We start from the raw sequence: 17,593 nt of genomic DNA, 5'->3' as shown, positions 1-17,593 counted from the left end.
ACATCCCATTTGCTCGGGGCTTGCATCTCATGATGCAGATACCGATATACAGGGTGTTACACCCCGTACCTCAGAGAAGCACTGGTTAAATTTGAATGTAAGTATGTCGAGTTATGGCTAGGTAAAATAATTTTGGAGTGTGAGAAACGAAGCATTATTAAGTATATTATTTAAGTAAAAGATGAATTATGATCTTATAAGTCGTAACTAGGAAGAACAACCTTGGAATCAAAGGAGATGACCGTTATCAAGTATGATTAGTGATAAATATCATGTATGGAGAGTTTCGGAAGATTTCGGGATCAAACAAATCGAAGAAAATAAGTTTGACAAAAATTTGAAAAAAAGTTGGCAGGATTTTGGCAGATTTTTAGTTAACTTTGGAGGGGTATCTCTCCAGGTATATGAGGAGTTTTAAGGTGTTTTAAAAGCCTAAAATGAAGTTCGTCGAGTCTAGTTTCTAACGCAATAAACCACTCGTCAATAGGACATCGGAGTAGAGAATTATGAACGTTACAAATTAGGCGGATAGAGTAGGTCGCGATGCTACAGTGGTGCTACGGTATTAACAATCTTTGCTGATGCCGACTTTGGCACACTATATAAGGGGCAAAACCCCATTTTTTCTTCACAAATTTTTTTCCAAATGCTCTAGAAAGTTCATCCAACATATGAGAGCCTATATATCATATAAAAGTGAGGATTTTGAGTAATTTCAAGTTACGGAGTACTAATCGAGGTCCGGACAACGTGTAGTGTGATTGTAGTATCGTTTTGCGGTGGATTTCGGCTTGGATTCAAGGTGGATATTGGAGATATTATTGTTCTAACAAGGACAAGGTATGAATCTCTCTTTATTGGTATCAATTTCGACTTCTTTACAGAAATAAAGTTATTAAATAGTAGTATCACAAGCTGGTTAGTTGAGAAATTTGGAAAACATCGTGTGGGATGTTTTAGGAAACATATTGGTATCGAAATGATGTTATTACTATTGGTATTGTTGTTGATGTTGTTGGTTGCTGAATTGGAATTTCGGGCTAGGCATATAAACAGGGGAGATGCTGCCCGATTTTCGGCAGAATATAGAGTAGTTTGACTTGAAAGTTTAGTATAAGTATACTATGATGAGTCTAATGATAGTGTGAATCCTCTTAAATGTAGACTCACGAATTCGGACGAATAAGTGTGGATAACTGGAGGTTGAACATGTATGTTAAGGCTAGTCCCTTTCTTCTAAAGGCATGATTCCTTTTTTATGAATTCAATAGGTGTTTTCCAAATGCCCCATGATCCCTTTCTGTGAATCCATAAATGTTTTCTAAGAATATTCTTATTCTCAAAAGCTAGAGATTCATGATTCATAGAGTTCCTATGATGCTAAAGATAAACATATTTTTATGATAACGATGATCCTATTTCTAAAAACTCCTATGTTATAATTCCCTACATATGTTTCATAACCTCCTTACTTCCAAAAGTTAGAGTTCATAATTCAAAGGCATGACTTCTTTCTTGATAATCCATAAATGTTTTCCAAAATGTCCCTATTTTCCGAGTCAAAGATTTATGCTTCTATAAGCTGTTATGACAACAACAACGGATATGTTTGTACAATGTTAATGACGATGCTAAAGATGAGAATGTTTCTATGATGATTACAACGATGATGATGATTTCATGTTTAAAAGTCCCAAGCTTATGATTTCAATGAGAATATGAGAATGTTGAGTTTTTTTTGTGATTTTCTTGATTTTTATTCATTGTTGTTGATCTCGCTTATAATAATTGTTCCTTCAAGGTGAGATAGAGTGATGATGATTATTCCATAATATAATCGGAGGTTACCAACCTTACGTCACTCCGATGTATTTATAGCTTTTATTTGGCTCTCATGCATACTTTATATATATATATATATATATATGTATGTATGTATGTATATATATATATATATGTATGTATGTATATATATATATATATGTATGTATGTATATATATATATATATATGTATGTATATATATATATATATATATATATATATATATATATATATATGTATCTCACACCGCGCCGCGCGCGTATAGTCGGCCGGGCGCTGGCACGGAGATGTGCACGCCCGCGCACTGGGCATGTTATGATATTGCTCCGAACGCAGTAATGATGATGACACCGAGCCTTAATGGTCGGGCATGATACTATATATATGACACCGAGCCGTAATGGCCGGGCATGGTACTATATATATGACACCGAACCTTAATGGCCGGGCATGGTACTATATATATAAAAAAAAAAAAAAAATTTAAAGGCTAAGCATGTATAGCATCCGCCTTATGAGGCATCCAGAGGTGCAAGTTATCTCTCTTATTCCATGTTACCTTTCATATCTATATTATGTTGTTATTCATGCCTTACATACTCGCACATGATTAAATGCGACCGACGCTCTTCTTGTAGACGCCGCGGCTCATGCCCGCAGTAGGCGAGAGATGGATCGGCCCCGTAGGTGTTCTATCAATGGATTCTCACGAGCACTCCACTTACTTCGAGTCTGCAGCCTATTTGGTATTGTCCTTATGATCATTGTATTCTATGTAGAGGTCGTAGACGTGTGTGTACGGTTAGATGTTTTATAGCTCCACCGGTTCATATGGTTGTATAATATTTTGGTGGCACTTGTCGGCCTTATTTTGAGCTCTTGATACTTTACCGTTAGCCTTGCGGCTTTATGATATACGTTATGTTGTGGCGACCTTGTCGGTCCGCATATGAACATATGTGCTGAATGATCGGATATTTCTATGTTGGGCCTTTTCTGCGTGCAGGTGTTCTTTGAGTTATGGTTTATAATGTTCAAAGTAACGGATAAGTCAGGTGGTTCCCGGCCTACGGGTCAGAGCCCGTCATACTCCTGATAGGGGTGTGACACAGGGTGCAGACGCAGCTCGCTAGGAGGCTTTCAAATTCAGCTAGTCAGTGGTGAGCCTCAGTTCTCCGAGGCCCTACCTTTATCTTTATATTCAGTCAGTTAGCAGATAGTATTCCAGTATTAAGGTATGCCGGGGGCCTTGTCCCGGTAGTCAGTCAGTATTTCCTTATTCAGTAGAGGCTTCATAGATTACAGTCAGTCAGATATTTCAGTATTTTGTTGGATTATTGAGTTAGCCCTTTTAGTTACTACTTATTCAGTATTGCAGAATTTTAGTATTTCTTCCGCACAAATATTGTAACACCTCAGACCTTTAATTTAAGCCTCAACCATGATCCAGGCTTAGAAAACCAGATAAAGAATGTGAGAATTGGAAATTTCTCTTTAGTTGTCAGATGGGGATTTAATCCCAGAATACGAACCGTAAACCAGTATACGACCCGTATTTCAAGTCATAAAGTGTTACCCCAAAATCACTGTGCATTCTGGAATTTGGCATGTGGAATTTTATATTGTTAAATACGGACCGTATTTTGAAATACGGCCCGTAAAGTGTGATCGTATTTAGGAAGGAACATAAAACAGTGATGCTGTTTGAAGTATGTTGAAATACGGTCCAGGTTTACGGACCGTAAATCAGTTTACGGACCGTATTTTGGTCCGTATTTCCCAACCCGCACCAGAACCTATAAATACCAGCTTATGAGTTAGTTATTTCGTTTTTCATAATTCCAAGCCCTAGAAACAAAGTGTTCTTCTCCCAACAATCCAAAACAACAAGGTAAGTCATTCCAAACTCTTCAAATCAATTCTATCATATATGCTCTTAATCTAATAATAAAATCATGTTCTTAACATAGGGTTTTCAAGAAAATCCAATTAAAGAGTATAAAGAGCAAAACCTTGGAAACTCTTTTTCTAAGACCAGATTATTATTCAAGTTTGAGAGCAATTCCAGGTATGTTAAGCATACTACCTACATGAGGAACATTGTTTAATCATCCTCATACCTCAATAATCATAATTCCCAGTAATCCAGCAAGTTCACGATTTTGCCCTAGTTTTTGATTTTCATAACCTTGCGTTAGAGCTCAATTTTCTGATTATGTTCATACTTGTTATGCATGCTATGGATCCTAGCTTAATCTAAAAGACTTGTAATTCAATCTACGAGTCTCAAAAATGCAATGCTTAAGTCATCGGGCCAAAGTTGCGAGAGAGTCGATTTTTACATCTGTTGCTTCATGTTTGATTGGGCCTAAGGCCATAGTTATGATTCATATGGATAAGTAATTATTTTGGGCCTGAGGCCATAGCTTTGAGATCTCATTATTTATTGGGCCTGAGGCCATAGTTACATGATATTTGCACAGGTGGTTTCTATACAGATCAGCTCATGATATGAGCATTCAGTTTCATTATGCTTTATTGTTCATATCCCTTATTATTGCTTCAGTTGCTTATCATACTTGTACAATTCAAATGTACTAACGTCCTTATGCATGGGCCTGCACTTCACGGTGTAGAGTCCGACTTTCGAGGATACAAAGCGGTCGCTTAGCTCTGAAGCTTTTGGTAGTCAGCTGAAGTTGGTGAGCCCCTCTCATCCAGGGCTTCCCGTCTATTCCCAGTTTTTCGAGTATTAGGTAGTTCATTAGTATTTGAAACATATTAGGGTCTTCTCTTGACCTGGTTATTTTTTCAGTATTTTGATCATAGAGGTTTCATAGACACAAACTTTAGTCAGTTATGTTGGTTTTGCCTCACAACATTTATTATTATATTTGAGATAGAGCATTCTCTTGCTTCGTGTTATATCTTGCATGCTTCCATGATACAACTGTTAGATTCAGTAGCCATGAGTTCGCTCGGTCATAAATAGTCAGGCACCGAGTGCCGTGTCACGCCCAAGCTATAGTTCGGGGCGTGACAGATATATTTTAGTAAGTTATTCTCACTTGATTAGCATGTGTTTATCATACTCAGATATCAGTATACCACATGTTGATTCAGCCAGCCAGTTGGTGCGCTCGGTCACATGCAGACAGGCACCGAGTGTCGCGTTACGCCCATGCTATAGTTTGGAGCGTGATAATATCATCAAATTAAATGAATAATCAAACATTGGTAGCACAATCTTATCGATACCATCAAATTAAATGCATCCAAATATCAGATAATTAATTAACATTTGAGTGTACGTTCTTCGTGTCACGATGATTGAGATGTAATTTTTCGACAGCTGCAAAGATAGATGGTATCGCCTTATCCTTCAAGGCTCTAGATGTGGAAGGGGCCAATTTTTATCGACCTGCGAATCCCCACCAGAAATAGCCGAGAACCCACCGGAAAAAGCTAAAAATCTAAACAAAAAAAACATCATGGTAAAGCCATCTAAAATGGAAATCTAATCAGCAACTTTTGTAGGAAAAAAAACCGCTAGAGAAGCGGCGCAATTATGGCTGCAACATCTAGGGCTAGGTTTTCTGGGATATGAATGACGAAGTGTTCATCAACAATAATCATGTCAATTTAATCAAGTACAATTGATGATACCTTTTTCACTCTTCTTGTGACACCCCGGCGTAGGTGGAAACTTCCACATCGGCAAAATACAAGAGAGATGCTACGTATATAAGTAAGCATGCCTTACTTCCTAGTTATGCATTTTAAAGCCGTGCGGGCCTAGGCCCAAAGCGGACAATATCACTAGAGGGCTGGGTCGTTACAAATGGTATCAGAGCCACTCTTGTGTCAGCCTTATTGATAGTGGGCCAAAGTTCAACTGAGTTTAGGCAAATCCCGGATAGGCAGGGCAAACCTCAGAGCTAAGTCTAGGCAAATCCCATGCAATGGGGCAAACCTCAGCAAGGACGCTGAGTCCATAAGAGGGGGTGTCTATGACAACCCAACTTAGGTGGAAAATCCCATATCGGCATAACATAGGAGAGGTGTTGGGTATATAAGTAAGCATGTCTTACCTCCTAATGACGCGTTTTAAAGCTGTGCGGGCCTAGGCCCAAAGTGGATAATATAACTAGCGGCAGGCTATTACAGATGGAATCAGAGCCACTCTTGTGTCAGCCTTGTCGATGGTGGGTCATAGTTCAACTGAGTTTAGGCAAATCTCGAGTAGGCGGGGCAAACCTCAGTGCTGAGTCTAGGAAAATCTCATACGGTGGGGCAAACCTCAGTGAGGACGCTGAGTCCACAATAGGGGGTGTATGTGACACCTCAGCTTAGGAGGAAAGATCCACATCTGCATAACACAAGAGAAGTGCTGGATATGTAAGTAAGCATGCATTATCTCCTACTGACACGTTTTAAAGCGGTACGGGCCTAGGCCCAAAGTGAATAATATCACTAGCGGACTGGGTCGTTACACTTCTCTCTCTCTCTCCCCTTCTCTCTCTCTCCCCTTCTCTCTCTCTCTTTCCTCCTTCCCAAAAATCATTAAAAGAGTACAATCGACGACCCATTTTTTCATTCTGGTGACCGGCTGTTGTAAAAAATGGAGTCTGGCGGCAACATTTTCGATGTCCGATCTGTCGATCGACGATTGTAACGAATATTCTGCTTCACCCATCTATGATGTTGTGGGGAAGAGATGGCTGGGTTGGATAAAAAATGAAAAAAGATTTTTAGAAAATATTAAAAATGTGTTTTTGACACGTGGAGGTGCATGTAGAACACCTCCCACCATAAGTGTGGTTTTGTACTAAGTAGGTGCTAAATTCACTTGAAAGTTGTTTAGGGGGATAAAAAATTGCCCATAAATTTTAATAGCTAAAGTGAATTTTGGGGACAAGTTAAAGAGTGATTTTATATATTTTCTCTAATTTTAAAATGGAAAAGGATCATATTTGCCCCTGTACTCTTAGAAAAAGCTATATTTATCCTTCTCATCCAAAGTTGGGTACATATTTATCTCAGAAATCCTACGTGGCGCCTATGTGGATATTTGTTTCTCACAATTTAAATCCGGTCAAATAAAATCCGACCCATCCAAATGGCCGACTCAATTTGCAAATAAACTTATCACAAATATTTAAACTGTGAGAAATAAATATCCATATAGGCACCACGTAGGATAATAAAGTTGGGGACAAGGGAACTAAAGATTCAGGCATAAATGTGAACCCAAAGTTGAATGAGAAGAGTACATATATCGAAAAAATATAACGAATGACAAATATTTTTTTTTTGAGCGAGTATATGGGCAAATATAACCCTTTTTCGATTTTAAAATGATAATCATGCACGACCCTTAACAAAGAATATTGGCTTTCTACGCAGTTCAACCAATAGATGGGGGCAAATGTCAAATTTATCCGCCATAATTTGAAATTGAGTAATTTGTCCTTGGACAAATTTTTGTTCATATCTTCTCTGTTACCTCGTTATAGGTAAATGTCTCATTTTTCTCTCTGTATACCAGAAAAAGGATGACAGCGCATAAAACTAATTATTCCAATTGCGTTTTTTTCAATACGGTAATTATTTTTCTTCTTTACTAACTATATAAACAGTCCAACGTCGGAAATCTAATGTCATTTGTGGATAAATGCCGAGAAATAATACGTATTACTTAGTTAATAACTATAAAATATGGTAGAATTTTGAACAAAACAAAATTAAAAGTTTAAATATTTAATTTGTAGTGGGTAATATAATTATCATTAAATTTAGTATTTGAAACAATGGTGAAATATTAAAAAGCTTATTTAATCATTATTTCACACGAAATAATCAAGATTATTACTAACAATTTTCAACCTTTCTTTTCATGTCCAAACATTATTATAAATTATAGTAATAAATTTCGAACACTCTATCTTAATTCACAACTCAAAATTCAATATATGTACACAAATAAATAAAAAGACAAACTCAAAATTCGAAATTTAGAAAACTAACTAAGGCTGCATATGAATGAAATTATGCACTTTTTAACTTTCCAGATAACAAAATTTATCAATGAAAGAATCAAATCTCCACGTTACTCTAACAGGTAACATAAGTAACAAAAGAATTCTTGAAACATAAATAATAGTAATAATATGTTGGTTTAATTAGGAAAGTAATTGTTGATACACTTTGAAGTTCCAAACCAATTCCTGTGAAATGATAGGAAGATATTCTGCACATTAAACGACAGGTGGTGATAATTGATGATATAAGCAAAGGGCAAACTGGTAAATGGCACATACAAATTTGAATGGCAGCTACAGTAATGTAGTTCTTCAGCCAATAACATTTGTATATTTTAAGTACATTTACTGAAATACCCTGTTGGGTCCATATGGCAGAAGGTGCTATTGTCATTTTATGTCCACAATAAAGTACTGAAGCCTAGGGAACAAGTACAGAATGCACAATAATAAGTCAAAATGACCAAAATGCTCTCAGGTTGCCAAGCAGGCATGTTGACCTCCTATGTGCTAACTCCCTCTTATTAGATAGTAGAATTTCTTAATAAATCTTTAATATAAGATTTAGGTAGTAGTATTACCTTTGTAGTTTCTTGTCCTTTGATTTCCTATTACTATCTACTATCTCTTGTACTTCGATTATCGTATTGGTTTGCTGCATTTACTCTTGCTTTTCTTCATAGTGCTTATCTTTATTATTTTTGTTATTACTTCTTTACTTTCTTCAATCCTTGTCTAATTTTTTTGTCATGCTTTCTCTTGAGCCGAGGTCTTTCGGAAACAGCCCCCCTATCTCTCAAGGTAGGGGTAAGGTCTGTGTACACTCTACCCACCCCAGACCCACTTGTGGAATTACACTGGGTGTTGTAGTAGTAGTAGTAGTAGTAGTAGTAGTTGTTGTTGTTGTACTACAAGGATTGAAGAAAGTAAAGAAGTCATGACAAAAATAGTAAAGATAAGCACTATGAAGAAAAGCAAGAGTAAATGTAGCAAACTAATATGATAAAGAAGTACAAGAGATAGCAGATAGTAACAGGAAATTGAAGGACAGGAAACTACAAAAGTAATACTACCGCCTACTAGTATGGAAAGATACACGAGACATGCTCTACTACCCACTAACTTTCTACCCTAATCCGCATCCTCCACAACCTCCTATCTAAGGGCATGTCCTTGGCAAGTTGTAACTGCGCCATGTCCCGCCTAATTACTTCTCCCTAATACTTCTTTGGCCTACCTCTACCTCTCCTGAAACTATCCCTAGCCAACTTCTAATACTTTCGCATTGGGGAATCTGTGGATCTCTTCTGTACATGCCCGAATCATCTCAGCCTCGCTTCCCGCATCTTGCCCTCCACTGAGACTACTCCCACCTTGTCCCGGATAACTTCATTTCTAATCCTATCCTTCCTAGTATGCCCACACATCCATCTCAACATCCTCATTTTCACTACCTTCATCTTCTGGACGTGAGATTTCTTGACTGGCCAACACTCCATCCCATACAGCAAAGTGGGTCTAACAACCGCTATATAAAACTTGCCTTTAAGCTTTGGTGACACCTTTCTTAGTAAAAAATCAAAATAAATATAACTTTTTTTGTCAAAAAATTAGAATATGGGAGTCCATTCTTTCATGCTGGAGCTCGTTAGTGGTAGAGACAAATGAAATCATTTTTCGAATTGACCGAAAGTCTAATGGAAAATATAATTGAACAACTTAATTTGATATTACTGTGACAAATTTAAACCTTACACCCATTAAATAAAATAAAAATACCGTAATTCTAACTTCTAAACCAACAATAAGAGAAGAATAGCTGACCCCGAAATGGCGCACAACTTTTTCAAAATTTTGCTTTACCTGTTTAATGAAACGAAAAGCAATGATGCGGGATTTAAGATCTGGATTTTGAATCTCGAAACAAACTCACAATATATTCTATAAAATCATGAACAAACTAAGCAATTGGTTTTCACCAAAAAAAAAAAAAAAAAAAAATGAAAAAGAAAAGAAAAACTCCGATGAAAATGTTATCCAAACACATACACCTTTCGTCCCAATTTATGTGACATTATTTGATTGGATGCAAGTTTAAAAAAGAAAAAAAATGCTTTTGTAACTTGTTAGGCATGAATGAGTCATTTTGGTAACGGACGATGTCATAAATGAGCCGAACTATTGATGAGTGACATAAATGAACCATTTCAGATAGTTCGATGGCGTAAATGAGCCAAACTATTGATGAGTGACATAAATGAGCCATTTCCAATAATTTGATGATATATTTGAGCCTTTTCCGTATACACTATTCTTTAAATACTAAGGTTAAATTTTATTATTTGGGGTAGACATGATCATATGTGATTTATCCTATGGGAATGGATTGTTTTTTACACAAAGTACATTAGTGTTTACTTTAGCTATACTCTTCGTATACTATTTACTTTAGCTACAAATAAGATACAGTAATTAATATTTGAAGCACTTATATAATAACTGCAGACATCTTTATTAATTCTACCTAAACAACATAGATGATGTGTGACATAGGGAAAACATGAGTGTTGCACTAATATTATTATTATTACATATAAATCAACTTCCTGTCTCTTGTTTCAATGAGATTCCGAACAGAGAAAATTAGAGTAAAGTATTAAGTAACTGGAAATATTCATCTTATTTAGCTAAATAAAGGATAATACCCATATATAACCATGTCTTGTTTATGGATAGATTTCAATTAGAGACCTCAGGCCAAGAGAGGTTATTATTTTGTATGCACTAAAACCAGCATCTAGGAAGAGTTTTTCCCATTCCTTCTTAGTTCTCTCTTTGGAAGCATGAATAATCCTCATCATAAAGTCCATCAAGTGTTGTGCTTGAACAAGCTGCTCATTGCTAGAATTATCATTCATTACAATGTCTATGATGATCACTTTCCCTCCCTTCTCCTTACTTGGAATTGACTCTTTGCATTTCTTCAGTAAGTTCACACAATCTTGGTCACTCCAATTGTGCAAAATCCACTATTTTACCATGAAATAACAATCAATTGATTAGTAAATGGCTAGGAATATTTTTAATAGGCATGTGGAAAGGATAAAAATGTGCATCTCAAGGGGCCATATTACCAATAATATTCAAAACAATTTCAGTTTCTCAAGTAGTGATGTGGATAACTAAGAAGAGATGACATGGGAATTTCACATATATAATCATTAAATTTTGTCTATTATAACATGAGTAACATTACAAAACCTTTTTTTGTCACCTTAAAGTAATTGCACTTTACTCGCTATAATATATTGTTAGGTCACATAACTTTTTTTTCATTACATTAAGTAGATTTTGCCTATGTTAATATAAATCACCAAAATTTACCCACTATGACTGACAAACTAAAACCAAAATCTCTAGTGGGTCGTAAAGTTGTGTAATCTTAACATTATAGCAGGTATTTTCGGTTACTTTAATGTAATAAAAAATAATTTTGTGTTGTTTATTGTTATGTTACAGTGAAAAAAAATACAATAACACTACTAAAATCGTGAAATTCCAAAAACGTTTCGCCAGAGCACAGTTATAAAAATATGAGATACCTTAAGGAAGATCGTTAAAAACATTTCCAACAAGCCAATTTCCTACATATTCTTTCAGGAATAATTAAGCCTTGAAGAATATAATGACTAAACGAGGAAAAGCACGTACCTTGAGTAAGATTGCATTAGCATGAGGAATTTTATCAAACATATTCCCAGCAACAAATTCCATGTTTCCTGTTCCCTTTCGGTCACCTATAACATGAGGAATATCGAACACAATGCACTTCAAGCTAGGAAAAGCATTGGCAATAGACATGGCCAGAGTGCCCGTGCCGCCTCCAACGTCCACCAACGAGGTCAAGTCCTCAAAAACACGCTTACAACAATCAGAAATCAACAGATTTGAGACCAATAATCTCGAATCACTAGCCATTAAATCGTTGAAAATATTACCGAACTCTGGCTCTCCAGCGCAATAATCCCAAAGGGATTTCCCATGTGCCGTGTCAAAGGCAGTGGGAAGATCATTGCATAACCAATCGCTTATGGAAGCAAATGTATTTAGCATAACAGGATGTTGGGTGAAAAGGAGATGTGACCTCCTGCTGAAGGGGTCATTTTCAACAAGGAGACGACCATCACTGGTGAGTGAATAGCCGTCTCCTTGTTGGTGGTAGTTGAAAAGGCCAGAATGAACTAAAAGTCGCATTAGAATAGGAATAAAGGGAGCCTTAGAAGGGTTCAAATTTGGCAAAGCAGCAATAAGGTCAGATAGAGTCATGAAGGGATTGGCATGTTTGTGAAGGATATCAGGAATTCCTAATTCAATTGCGCATTTTATACATGAAAGACGCATCCAACTCGAAATGTACTCTGAAGTTTGAGCTTCAACTTGTAGGAGCTGATCAGCGGATTGCATGTTTGCTACTACGTACTGCTTAATTGTGTCAATTTGATTAAGTTTCGACCCGTAGATCGTTACCGATTTATAGCAAAACATGCACAAGCGCACTGCCTTACGTTAATTAAGATAAGATCAATTAGTAAATACTTTTAATTAATAAATGCTGCCTATATATAGGGTAGTTACTACGATTAGGTTTATCCGAGTTGCATGCATTTGCATGTCGCTTACCAACCCTACTGTATAGCATATGAGATTTATCTTATATAGCCACTGGTAGTGTACATACTTTTTACCAATGGAATTTAACTTGTTGTAAAGAAATTATCTTTTAGAAGTTACTTTTACAAAAGGTCACTTAACTTAGAGCAGTATAATTACAGTAAAATTAAGATAGGATCAATTAGTACACTATTAATCGCGCATACCGTGCATATCATGTAGCGAGGAGCTTGGTTTTGAGTTGGGTTACTAATAAATGTTGCAAATTTGGGGTAGTAATTAGGCTGAGTTTATTATACAGTCAGACCTCTCTATAACGACATCGTCATATAACAATACCTTTCTATAACAATCAAGTTTTTCTCGGAATTGATTTTTTATGTTATATATATATGGCAACTTTTTACCTATAACATCAACAACCATCTTTATAATGGTACGCTCTTTGTAAAATTACCCCTCTATAACATTTTTTTTTTTTTTGGTAATATAATGATTAATCATCTTTATGGTAATAGAATCTCTAAGATTACCAATAATAGGAGTAGAGATTTTAACAAATATTTTGATACTTTGATACACTATTTAAGACAAATGATATTATATGAATATATATATTTTCACCGTTAGAAGATTTTCCTTTGTCGTTATACAAAGTGTGATTAAGCTTAGGATATAACAATTTAAAATGAAAAATTAGATTTTATACATCTTTTTAGCCTATAACAGCAAAATATTATTTAAATGTCAATGATGTTATAGGTGTATATAACAACCATCGCTATATAGTGAACAAATTTAGGCCGATGATGTTGTGATAGAGAGGTTTGATTGTATACATGTCAGAACCCTATAGTATATATTGACTGTTGTTTGCGAATTAATAATGACTTGCTGAGCTAGGAATATTGACTGCTATATATTTATATTGTGAATTATAATGACCTGCGCCGAGCTAGGAATATTGACTCCTCTTTTTGAATTAATGACTTGCCGAGTTAGGAATATTGATTGCTATTTATATTGTGAATTAATGACTTGAGCCGAGCTAGGAATATTGACTCCTCTTTGTGAATTAATGACTTGCCGAGCTAGGAATGTTGACACTTGGCAAGGCATGTTCAAATATGAAACCCGTTCTCTAGGCGATTTAGTATTACTCCATGAATAATTTTTACAAATATTTTAAGATATATTTTTTCATCGTATTGATATGAGAATAATTGTAGCCTATAGGACTTTTCGTGTAGTTTTTGAATATCTAAATTATAATTTTAAAATATTGAATTAATTTAATTTAACTTAGCTCCGAGGATTTGTGAAATTGAGCACTCTCAAAAATCGAAACGTGACAACTATTATGGGACAAAGGGAGTACCAAAACACATTTTCTCAGTTTTTTGATGAAGCCTAACTCTTACAATATTCTATTATGGAGAGATGTAAAAGAAACACAAATAAAGAAAGTTTTTCTCAAAGTCAAAGATGCGAATAGATTGAAAAAAATAAAGGATTTCTAGCCATTTCATTATCCTCTAACACAATAACACATGTTGATTATTTGATGAAACGAAAAAATAGGTGATAAAGAATCCATTGAGAAGTTCACGCATATAAGAGGGATTTGCATTTATCATGGAAATTCCATTTTTCTAAGATTAATATCTTCTTTAGAAGGTAAAATGATTTTAAAATTCAATAGTTTACTATCAGTTCATTCAATACTTTCTTTTCTAGAGGATGTTTTTTCACATCTAAATAATTTATTAGTAGCTAGATATACACTAATACCCTACCCATTCATTTGAAAATCTTAGTTCAAACTCTTTCCCATTAGGTGAAAATGGCCTCTTCTTTATTGCGATTCTTTCTCAATAAATATTACTAGTAGAATTTAAATAGTCTTATAGTAGCGTGTTAACTAGGGAAGTAAGGCAATAGAAATTAGCAAAATAACAAAAAAGGTTCTAGGGAGTGCAGTTAAGTGGGTAGAACTTCAGACGTGCCACAGTGATTACACCAGTTATCTTGCATTAGTTCACACAAAGTTCTATAAATCTCACCTCCATGAGATTGGCCATGGCCAAATACATGCAGGGCGTATATATGCGGTGTAATATAATTTAGTAGCTTTAATCCATATATTGCATACTAGTGGCATTTGCCCGTGCTAAGTCCGGGCCCAAAATTAAGATTAAACGTTAAATTTGTATTTTTTCTTATTCTCACGCTCTTTGTAACATTAAGTTATTAAAAGATTAGTCCGATATTTTCTGCAAACTCTTTAAAATTAGAGACTTCCCATATATTTAAATTGCACAAAAATATTTAAAACTTGAACAAAGATTTTTTTTTTTTGTCTTTACTTCAGACTTTTTTTTTTTTTTTTTTTTTTTTATACCTTCAAACAAATTTATGAAATAAAGTCTCTTAATTTTTTAACAGCATCCAATATGAACTATAACGTTTTCTTTCAAAAAGATGAAAAATAGTTTGGTTTTAGAGACAACAATTGTATATGCTATATTTATTCTTTGTTGAGATTTTAATGAGGTTACTTATAAACAAAGATAATACTCAAATAAATATAAATAAAATTTTATACTTTACTAATATTTGTAGATGTTAATTTCAATTAAATTATACAAAGTGTATCCAAAAGATGAAGAACATTAATTAATTTTTTCAATAAAATTAGACTTTCCTTTTACTTTCTAAAAATTTATGTGATGAGAAAATGGCATTTTTTTTCTTTTGTTAGTTTAAGTGGAACATTATTTTACAAAATGTATATCTTAATTACTTTCTCAAACACAAATAAATATTCAATGATTCATGATTCATTTAACCATGTTTTCCTGTGTTAATTAACAAATACTGCCTAACATTTTCTTAAACCGCCAACAGAAAAAGATACTTAAGAAACATAAAAAGTTTACTCCCTTTTGTCACAAGTTGTTTGACATTAGTACTGATTGGAATACTGAAGTTTGTTTCATTAACTACATATTTTCAAAGATGTTCTCAACATTTAAACTACTCCATTCAAGTTCAAATTACAGTTTCTTTTTATGTAATTTTTAATTGTAAATATATAGTAAGAAACATATCTATGAATTCATATAAAAAATTGAACTGACTAACTGCGTAGTACATCTTGTATTTTTTTAGATGAATGGAGTATAAGCTACAATTTACATTGTATGTTAGGTATAGAAACTATTATTAAGTACGTGTGCATTAGATTTAAAAAAATATTATAATACCCCAAAAATATCTGGAAAAAAAAAGTTAATTTTGTTAAGCAAGAAAGATATAGCTAATCAACATACAAACCAACAAAACATGCCAATGAAAAGATTTAATTTCAATATTGTAAATAAATGATTAGATAAAATAAAAGTTTAGGTAACAATATCTAATCCAAACGAAGACCGATTATATCTGTTAAATTTTCAAAGTTTCACACTGAATAATCAAAGAGCTGTTAATTAGAGAAACTTCAATTTTTGTGAGCAATACATATTTTAATTAAGGTAACTACGAATGTGGTGTATTCTCTCGTTCAAATTATGCATAGTGACGTGTTTCTTTTAGTTGACATCATCACACAAAGATTTTAAGAGGACCTTAATTTTTTTTAAATTTACCAAAATTGGATGCGGCACCTTAAATAATAAAGAAATAAAGTAGGAGTAAAAAATCAGGCATATGAAAAAGTTATAGTACATGTCACATTACCTTCAAAAAAGTTAGTCTTAGGGGTTTTGTATTATCAAAAAAAGATGTCTTGATATTTTTAAAACACCCTATGGTAGATGAAACAATAAAAGACAAATATAGGGGCAAATTTGGAAAAAGGAACCTTTAGTTGGAAACCCTTAGTTGTAATGTAACCAAAAAATCTAACTAAGGATTACAAAAAAGTTAGATTGACACTTATTATATATAGTAATGTTTTAAAAGAAGTCATAAAATATAGCAAAATTAAATTTCGAATCCAATTATTAACACTTGAGCTCGCTGTTTTAAAATCATGCACCCATAAAATTTAAATTATGAATCCGCCTCTGAATATATTTCCCTCCAAATATGGTCACGACTAGCATATATCGTTGTTAGAATTAGATTCCGGAAAGACATGCATATCGGGGTTGATCATCTAACATTCATGGGAACTTTGAATATCTCACTTCGTTAAAGCTAATTAATCACCTCATTAACGTAACTAGCAGATGCTTTCTCTGTCCCAAAATAAATGTCATTTTAGCTCTTTTATTGTTAGTAGGCGTTTGGACATGCGATTTGAAACCATGAGATGAAATCAACATTTGGATATGCATTTCAAACCATGGTTTGAAATCCCAAATCATCCAAAAAGGCATGATTTGGGGTTTCAAAATTTTTAAATATAAAATTTGACCCATAAGTTTATATTTTGTAAAAAAAAGACCTATAAGTTGGTAGATATTTTCAACAATTACTCCCACCAACCATTTACCAACCTTTATTTATGTCTACCATGTGGGAAGATTATATTAAAGAGTAGTTACATTACTATTCATGTTATTTTTTTTATTGAACTAAAGTTTGATCAATTGATGTTGTATCTTTTAGAAAGGCCTTCTAGTAGCGTATTAATTTTATTATAAACTATGACGTGCTCATTTGGTAAGATTGCATAAGAATTGAGAATATTTGATAGTTTTCACAACTTATGAGGTTTTTATGTCTATAAGAAAAAATACAACTTAAGAAATCCAAATTGCATGTCCCAAACATGATTTAATCCAAACTGCATGTCCAAACATGTTTTCAAATTATGATTTCATCTCATGATTTCAAACCATGTCCAAACGGCTCCGTACTAATGGGGTCAAATGTTTAAGCCTGAGAAAAGGACATAAATGGTCCCTTAACTATGAGAGTAGGTTCAAAATAGTCCCTCAACTATGCACTTAACGGTTTTGGTCCTTTAAGTTTTCCACAAGTTAACAAAAATGGTCCCTTAACTATGAGGGTTGGTTAAAAATAGTCCCTTAAGTATGCACTTAACAG

The 17,593-nt window shown here is 34.2% G+C and overlaps 1 protein-coding gene across 1 annotated transcript; it reads right to left on the bottom strand.

Moving 5' to 3' along the window:
• Positions 1-10,581: 10,581 nt before the first annotated feature.
• LOC132053909 (myricetin 7/4'-O-methyltransferase 2-like) lies at positions 10,582-12,409 on the bottom strand. Its single transcript, XM_059446001.1, has 2 exons — positions 11,576-12,409; positions 10,582-10,893 (listed from the first exon to the last, which is right to left on the bottom strand). Exons 1-2 carry the CDS (start codon positions 12,407-12,409, stop codon positions 10,591-10,593), a joined length of 1,137 nt encoding a protein of 378 aa, XP_059301984.1. The 3' UTR covers positions 10,582-10,590.
• Between the last annotated feature and the right edge of the window lie 5,184 nt (positions 12,410-17,593).

The sequence above is a fragment of the Lycium ferocissimum genome, chromosome 4 (genome assembly GCF_029784015.1).
Source record: "Lycium ferocissimum isolate CSIRO_LF1 chromosome 4, AGI_CSIRO_Lferr_CH_V1, whole genome shotgun sequence".
NCBI classification, from domain to species: domain Eukaryota; kingdom Viridiplantae; phylum Streptophyta; class Magnoliopsida; order Solanales; family Solanaceae; genus Lycium; species Lycium ferocissimum.
The sequence above is the reverse complement of the archived record's forward strand: the minus strand, read 5'-3'. Positions and strand labels throughout refer to the sequence as shown.

Coding starts and splice junctions, on each gene's coding strand:
- LOC132053909 (XM_059446001.1), bottom strand. CDS start 12,409: ATGTTTTGCTATAAATCGGTAACGATCTACGGGTCGAAACTTAATCAA. Junction 10,894..11,575: donor CTAATGCAATCTTACTCAAG/GTACGTGCTTTT, acceptor ATGGTAAAATAG/TGGATTTTGCACAATTGGAG.